We start from the raw sequence: 8,946 nt of genomic DNA, 5'->3' as shown, positions 1-8,946 counted from the left end.
GTTCCAAGTATTTGTGCATCTATATCAGTGTTTCCCAAACTTTTCCAGCCTGGCGCCTCCTTGGCTTCCAGGCGCATTCCTTGCACCCCGTCTCCCCTGCCCCCCTCATGCACGCTTGTGAATACACACCTTCTATCTTTGACTCCGACTTCGGACTTCGTAACAAAGCTATGTGTTCGTTTATAGCTCTTATCCCAGTTTTATTCTTTATAAACTGCATACATACGTATTCCTATAATCTAATGTTTATAAAATACATTTTGTTTTTCAGATTTTTTTAAAAAGAAAGAAATATATATACTCGTGTATATATATATATATATGTATATATATATATAAACACATATATATAATCATTAACTGCTCCTAATGCCATCATATAGTCCCTCCCTCTGTCTCCCCTTTTTTGTCTCACCGCCCACTTTGGAAACCACTGATCTATATGCCCTCTTATCTGTAATCAAGTGATCTCTTCTGTCAATGTAGTCTATACCTTTTAGCGACCTGATTACTGTAATCATATCATATATTCCTCTTCGATCTTTCAACGTTGGCAGACCCATTCCTTTTAGTCTTTCATCATATGGTTCATCGACTAGCCTGGGAGCCAGCTTAGCTGATTCTCTTCCTTTGTATAGTCTTGATCTTGCTTATGTTCTTCACTCTGTGTGGGGACCATGCCACTAATGCATATTCTAGTTTTTGACGGAACAGTGTTTCTATGAATCTTTTTTCACCATTGATATCGTGAAAACCATTTTAACCTTCTACAGTAGTACGTACGCCTCTTCCATAATTCTGCTGATATCTCTGTCAGGTGACGGGCTATTTTTTTTTTATCAAAACTCCTAAATCCTTCTACATTTTTCCTTTTGTAATGGATTCACCTAAGGAATAGCTTAAAGATGTGTGTGTGTGTGTGTGTGTGTGTGTGTGTGTGTGTGTGTGTGTGTGTGTGTGTGTGTGTGTGTGTGTGTGTGTGTGTGTGTGTGTGTGTGTGTGTGTGTGTGTGTGTGTGTGTGTGTGTGTGTGTGTGTGTGTGTGTGTGTGTGTGTGTGTGTGTGTGTGTGTGTGCGTGTGTGTGTGTGTGTATACAATGAACAATCAGTCGACACCACTGAAGATGTTTTGGATTTATAAGAATTAGTATCAAATATCCATACTGAAAGGGGGCCCAGTGAACCACCAGAGTGTAAATTAGTCTATTTTGATCATCAGCAAAATACCAATGAATATAATGGCGTTCCAGATGGACACGTTATATGTAAAATATACAAGCAATATTTGCTTGTGGATGACAGTGCTTTTGGTTCGTGAATATATTCAAATGTTTTTGAAAAAGAAACTTCGTACTTGTTTCATATTTTATTAACGTTGTCTACACATTTGACTAATTTCTCCATTACACTTAATGTAGGTTGTTCCCGGCAAAGATAAATCAACCACGTTTTCTACCGAACACATGTGATTTTTTTTATATCATCCTGTAAACTTTCTTCTTCCAAAGGGACAAAGTACGCTTCTGACCGCGAGACTTGGCTGCCGCACCGATTGGTGTGGACCATAAAGATCTTTAAAAATTCTCAACTTTATGTTATATCACGCTGGTCTACGGTCCGTCGTTTCAATCTTAATATCTTGGGATGTCAAAATGAATCAGATCCTTTGGATTATTTTAATATATTCCATGATATCTGCTAGAGCCTTCGCCTGGTCGGATGATCTTAAGGGTCGATGGCAATGCCAGTCTTGGTCTCGATCCAGTCAAGGTACTCCGTGACACGAGTGAAAGCATCTGGGTAGCCTTCCTCGCAACCTGCACTTGACCCGAAAGAAACGACGCCTCGAGTCTCGACCCTGTTGTCTTTCTTGTGGATAAGAGGGCCACCGGAATCACCCTGTTGACAGTCAGAACGTGTTAGCACATGTGGATAATATACCTAAGCTATCATTATTTCTGAGATATTTTTTCTTGCGACACTGCTTCTGACCCAGGGCAGTGGACAGAATGCAGGGATGACCCGTCATCCAGGAGGTGCCAAGATAAGAGGGAGGGAGGAGGGTGGAGGGGAGTGGAATATATAGGAAATGGAATGGGTGGGAGTGGTTTCTATGCCTTTTTCTTTGTGGCTACCCCCATGTAGGGGGAAAAAGCCTTTGGTATATGATGATGATGCTTTCATACAGTATATGAATCAGTATACTGGCATGGTTAACACCGTTACTATTTCTTGCTCTCTAATTGCATTACCATGTTATTTGCAGCTGTCAACACTCACCTCGCAGGTTCCCATTCCTTCGGCTCCTGAAGTGCAAAGGAGCTTATCGGTAATGATGGTTCCGAAGGTCTCGGCACACTCACTGTTGGAAATGACGGGGACGTCCACCTTTCTGAGAATGTTAGTGGTACCCCACGCACCTACAATAGACAAAAGAGGACGTGTATAGTAAAACCAATTATAGTAAATAATTGTAACAGATACCAGCATTTCATTACCGAAGGTGTTCAAGAAAATCACGAAAGATCAGTTACTGACTATCTGAATTCTTTCCCCATCCAGTTGCGGTCACTGTCTCTCCTTCCATGGTGTCACTCATGTCGCTCTTGCTGGGCAAGCACACGGGTTGGATGTATTCTGGAGGGAGCAAAAGGAACGCTTATGACTCATATGCTAGAGTTTGGTCTCTCACTCATCTCCTTTTAAGATATTGCAGGTTTGGCTATTTCAGATGAGTTAGTTTGAAGACCAGGTCAAACAGAAACTTACCGTTAAAAGTCACTTTTTGGGGAAGTTTGACCAGAGCAATGTCGTTCTTGAGAAGGAAAGAGACCCAGTTCTCATGCTCGAAGAAATCGTAGGAGGTCAGGGTTACTTGACTGGGTTCATACTTCTGCAGGTTGTGGGCACCAAGGGTAACATGGACAGAGGAACCCCTGGCAAGTGAAAGCAAAAGACCCGATTCATTGCACATTGGGAAGATAAAAAAAAAAAAAAAAAAAAAAAAAAAAAAAAATTGGTCTACAAAGTCGAGATGGGTCATCTTACCCGTCGGTGCAATGAGCTGCGGTCAAGACCCATTCGTCGGAGATGAGAGCGCCTCCGCAGAAGAAGCTGCTGTCGATGAAGAGGGCGACCTGCCACGGGTAGGCGTGGGGCGTGGCCTGGGAACCGCCCACAATGCGGGCCTCGGCCTCAGGACTCATTTGGCCGCAGCTTGCTGTGAACAAATGAAAACGGTCAAGTACTTTGAGGCGTTGCATACAAAGATGATTCTTGGCCGCGAATACAGTGGACAAGTATTGCCCCGATTTACTAAAATTGACCAAAGATTCATCATTGCTTACTTAAGTTTACGCAAAATAGAGAAAGTTAATAGGTGACTAGAAACAATGAAATAAACAAATTGATAAACAAATAAAAGAATATGTAAGTTCACTGATAAACAAACAAACAAACTGATAGATAAATAGAAAAATAAATTCTAGCACAAAGCCATACTGGAAAGAATAGAAGAAAGAAAATGTCAATTCACAGAAGAATGAGGTAAGGAATATACACTAGGAGGTGTGTGGCTGCCAAGGTCCAAGCACCTTTGCCCTAGGTGCTTGGACTGTTGAGGTAGACGATAGTCACATCTGTGAATCAGTGAGAAGTGCAAAACACCACACGCCCTTCCCATTGCATCACCATCTCATTAAAGATGTTTTAATTCTCTTAACTAAAGAGTCAGAGTCACAGGCAGATGGTAAAGTGCCGGGGTGGGGGGTGGGGGTGGGGGTGGGTGTTCCAGAGTCTCTCAGTGAAAAGAAACAATGCAATGGCTGGTTCTCGTAAAATGTTGGGGGTGGGGGGTGGGGGTGGGGGTGGTGGGGTGTTCCAGAGTCTCTCAGTGAAAAGAAAGAATGCAATGGCTGGTTCTCATAAAATGTATCCTCACAGAAAATTTAGTCGTGAGCGGTCTTCAAAGGAGGAGAACCACGCAATTTCCAAGTTGATACAAAAAGCGTGAATCTGGCAAAAGAAAAAAGAGAGAGTCATTGATACATTGAAAGGTAGGGAGAAGCTGAAGAATCGGTAGAAAAAGAAAAGTTGATAATGTGAGAAGCTTTGAACTCCACCTTGCGCAAAAGCACCGAGTTAGGCGAGTTGCTCCAAACGTTAGCTACTCACTTCATACGAGTGCATCCGAGTTGAAGTTGGAAAAAATGAAACCTTTATAAACCTCAACTACGAGTACAACAATGACGACGGCAATGACAACGACACCGACAACCACAACGAAAGTGACAAAAACTCCAGCAACTCCATCTGCACCAACAGAACAACAGCACTAACGATAGTATCATAACGGTGTCATGTGCATTGTGTTGGGGGATGCATCAGGAAGACGAAAAATTGCAAAGGAAGACAGTGACGGGGATCAGGAGGTTCGGTACTCCTTGCCACTGCCTTTGTCTTCCACTGTTATATGAAGTGGCATCGATTTTTCACGCACTGCCGAGTGCTTATATTCGAATGACCATGAATCAAAACCCACTCCCTTTTCCCAGTTTGATAATACTACTGTTCTGTTGTCATCCTGTTAGTGGTTGCACTCTTACCTGCCCTCCATGTTCCAGGTACATGGGGAATCTCAGCTTCCTCCCTGAAAAGCTTGTCGAGGGGCAGGTTGCGGATGTTGGGGGACACAGTCGGGTGGCGGGGCTTCCAGGTCCATGGCTTGCCAGCGGCAGGGTTGCCGCTCTGCAAGACAAGATTGGGTTCAGTCGACAAACTCAGGAATATCAAAGGGAAGCGACACATTTAAGCCATTTTTTTATTTTTTTATTTTTGCCTAAGGATGAAATAATTATTTCGTTACGTTTTGATTTAGCCGGTGCACTTGGAAATAATTGAGGTGGTGTGGGTCAAGGGAAAGGAGTATTGTGAACACACTTAAAATAATGATCTCTACACATCACATCAATAAGTAGGTCGAAGACTGATCCACATACCAGGAACTTAGTGCTACTTTGTAAATTAATCTTCATTTATTGATGGAAAAGTCTTTAGATACTCCATTAGTCTTTGGATAGATCACAGGGTATAATTTTGTACATGGTTTGACAAACCAAAATTATATTCTTGATTTTGAAGAGAGCATTTGATCGCATGTGTTATTTTATTTTTCCATATTGCTTCCCTTGAAAACAAATATTTCTGTCATGCTTATGTCAGCTGATTAGGCCACAGAATATGGAAAGTAATATTCAGTAGCAATTAAAGGTTTATAGATGTTCAGTGTTCGGTTCTTCATCTCTGCAAGTCTTCAGTAGGTACCTTTGCAGAGGAGGATCATTGACAACGTATTTGTTAGAGCTCATGAGATGTATGGAGGCAAAGACCAAGTAATGTTCTTATAAGAACGTAAAAATGGAGGAGACTACAAGAGACTATGAGGCCTAAATTAGGCAGTTCCATGTCCCTTACCACCTTTCATTTCCATCCATGAAGTTATTTAATCTTTTTTAAAACAATCAATTGTTTCAGTGCTCACTTCATGGTTGCAAAGTATATTCCATTCGTTCACCACCCTATTGGTAAACCATTTCTTGCTTATTTCTTTCTTAAACCTTCATACTTACGGTGACCGCCAGGTAAGCAGCGAGGAATATGACAACTTTCCCAATCATGCTGGCCACGTGCTGAAAGCAAAAACGGCAACCCATATATATATGGGACCCGACCTCTCCATCAAAGGTCTTCCCCTCCCCTCCATCACTCCCCATTATCTCCAGCCCCGTTACATGATATCTGGAGGAGGATGTATTTAACTTCACATACATGTATGGATACATCTAACCAGTGGCCACCAAACTTTTTTTACACGGTGGAACAGATAAATGAGAAAATATCTAGCGCCGGCAGCATAACTATTTTGTTCATAACAATACAGTAAATACACAAAAAATAAATACAACCAATATGTTTATTTACTAATACAGAAAATATAAAGATCACAAAAAACAAAGACAACAAACATATTTAAGTATAAAAAAAAAAAAAACAGTGCGGCGGCGGACCGTATGAACTGAACTCGTTGGCTGAATTCGGCCCGCGGGCCGTAGTTTGGCGAGTCAAGGTCCAAATCAAGGAAATTGTGCGTGCATATTTGTGTGTATTTACCTAGTTGTATTTACCTAGTTGTATTTTATAGGAAGGGGAGCTATGCTCGTGATGTCCCGTCTTCATATCTCATTTTATCTGAACTTTTTAAATTCATGAATTGTTTTTGCACACATCACTTTTTCGTCCAACTTGTTCCAGATGTCTATTACTCTATGGGGAAAGCTGTTCTTTTTCAGGTCCCTTCTATAACTGTCTTTATTTTCTTTCCGTGTCCTCTTGTATTTCTACTATCCCATTTTATTAGATCCTCTCTATCAATAATTTCTATGCCTTTCATGATTCTATTAATAGTTATCAAGTCTCCTCTCTCTCTTCTTTGTTCTAATGTCTGTAGTTCAAGTTTTGTTAGTCTCTCTTCATATGATAGTTCTGAGAACGTTGGTGCTAATTTTGTAATTGCTCTTTGTATTCTTTCAAGTTTTGTTATACATTTTTTTGTACTTGGTGACCACATCGTCGCTGCATATTCCAATCTTAGTCTTATCAAATTAACTAGTATTTTCTTCACCATTTCTTCGTCCAGGTATGTAAAAGCCAGTGATTGTTCTTATTAGATTATAAGTTTCTCCAATTTATATATATATATATATATATATATATATATATATATATATGTGTGTGTGTGTGTGTGTGTGTGTGTGTGTGTGTGTGTGTGTGTGTGTGTGTGTGTGTGTGTGTGTGTGTGTGTGTGTGTGTGTGTGTGTGTGTGTGTGTGTGTGTGTGTGTGTGTGTGTGTGTGTGTGTGTGTGTGTGTGTGTGTGTGTGTGTGTGTGTGTGTGTGTGTGTGTGTGTGTCGTCTCGTATCTGTACTTCTGTTTATCAAATTTACCTTTAGATTTACTTATGTCGCCCGACTCTTTCACGCTTCAGTACATCTATACGAAAAGCTGTGTTTTGTATATCCCTGAAGCACCTTGTCTTTCTTATTTTCTCGCCATGTACTCTTCTTTTTTTGTCCCATACTAAGGTTTTTGTAGTCAATTTTACTGATATCATACCCCCTTTCTCTTCTTTCTTCCAATGTTGGCAGTTCCATTATATTTAGTCTTCCTTCGCATGTTTTGTCAGCGGCGCTGGAAGCCATTTTGGTCGTTGCTCTTTGAACTTTATTTTTTTTTTTATCTTCCTTTTTCCACAGGGGCCACAACACTAACATAGATCAATATTGGGTGAATCAGGTCTCCAACGTATTTTTCTTTTCATCATATCCTCGTCTATGTACTGGAAAGCCCCTCCTATGAACATCAATCTATATATTTACTGTGTAATACATATTATTTACGAGTATGTGTTTTTTTCCCGGTGGCAAATTATTCATTACAAAGACTCCTAAGTCTTTTTCCTCCTTAGTTTTTGTAACTACCTAATTTCCTATTCTGTAATTCAATGATGACATCCTCTTATTCTTACTAGTTTCCAATATTTTGCATAGCTTTCAATCGAAATAAATTTGCCATTACTGGCTCCACTCATATATCCCATTTAGATTTTCTTGTGCTTTTAAAAATTATCTTTATAAATTCATTAATCTATTTTCTTTTTTGTTACAATTATTTTCATTCTTCACTATCATAACCTTAGTGTCATCAATTATAATATTAACGTAGATCAAGAACACTATTGAAGCCACCACCGAGCATTGTGGGACCAGTTTATATTCATTTCATCAAGTCTGACATCCTCTTCCACACCCCAGCCTTTATTTCTCTATTCATCAGGAAAATTTCCATCCATTCCAGCAGACTGATTTTAAGCTTTCTTACATATTCTAACCGCCGTATTAGAATTTTGTGAGATATCTTTTAATTCCAGTTCCAGATACACGCAGTTCACTGACGCATTTCTCTCTGGTGGCGCGTCATTAACTTAAGTTAAAACTCAACACGTTTGAAAGATGTAGCCTTTCTTTTGTGGATGTAAGTTGGTTATCTGCCCGTATCTTCTTCTATTTCAACTATTTTGTTAATCTATTTCTCTCACTTCTGTCACACATTTTTGTTATCATGCTGATCAAGGACACTACTGTAAAGTGTGGGGGGGGGGTTCCTCTTTACTCCTTCATCTGCAAATTTTAATATAATTTTTTGTAAAAGAAAGAAAGAAAAGAAAAAAGAAATATATATATATATATATATATATATATGTATGTATGTATGTATGTATGTATGTATGTATATATGTATATATATATATATATATATATATATATATATATATGTGTGTGTGTGTGTGTGTGTGTGTGTGTGTGTGTGTGTGTGTGTGTGTGTGTGTGTGTGTGTGTGTGTGTGTGTGTGTGTGTGTGTGTGTGTGTGTGTGTGTGTGTGTGTGTGTGTGTGTATTTAATCTCTCAGTACTTTCCCTCCTCTTCACGAACATGCAATATACTCATAAATCTTACCTACCAGTTTCTCCACGATCTTTGCATATCCAAATCGAGATGCCCTGGAGCATTTCTGACATTTTTTCTTTTTTCTCTCTCTCAGCAATTTTTGCACTTTTTGCACGTTAACCTCGATGCCATTTATCACCCATTGCGCTTCCTGCCCTCCCTTCCAAGTCCTTTTCTTTGGTAACTTTTAGTATTTCACATTATGGCTTTGCTTTCCTCATAAACTTTTCCATTTACTTTGAAGTTATTGATTCCTCCCCTGCGTCTCTTTTCATAACAGACAGTTACAGAGGATAACTTTGGTTTATCTTTGCATTTCTCAGTTAACACATTTCTAAACATTCCTCTAGTCTTCGCTTGACTTATTTTCTTATGTTGGTGTGTGTA

The 8,946-nt window shown here is 39.6% G+C and overlaps 1 protein-coding gene across 1 annotated transcript; it reads right to left on the bottom strand.

The window, feature by feature from the left end:
• Nucleotides 1-1,361: 1,361 nt before the first annotated feature.
• Nucleotides 1,362-5,682, bottom strand: LOC143026025 (brachyurin-like). Its single transcript, XM_076186014.1, has 7 exons — nt 5,627-5,682; nt 4,604-4,745; nt 3,048-3,219; nt 2,769-2,935; nt 2,538-2,636; nt 2,280-2,419; nt 1,362-1,898 (listed from the first exon to the last, which is right to left on the bottom strand). The coding sequence occupies exons 1-7, from the start codon at nt 5,672-5,674 to the stop codon at nt 1,725-1,727; spliced, it is 942 nt and encodes a 313-aa protein (XP_076042129.1). The 5' UTR covers nt 5,675-5,682; the 3' UTR covers nt 1,362-1,724.
• Between the last annotated feature and the right edge of the window lie 3,264 nt (nt 5,683-8,946).

This window comes from Oratosquilla oratoria, chromosome 6 (assembly GCF_046742065.1).
Source record: "Oratosquilla oratoria isolate Oo_2021 chromosome 6, ASM4674206v1, whole genome shotgun sequence".
Taxonomy (NCBI): Eukaryota; Metazoa; Arthropoda; class Malacostraca; order Stomatopoda; family Squillidae; genus Oratosquilla; species Oratosquilla oratoria.
Note: the sequence above shows the minus strand (reverse complement) of the source record. Positions and strands in the feature narration are given on the sequence as shown.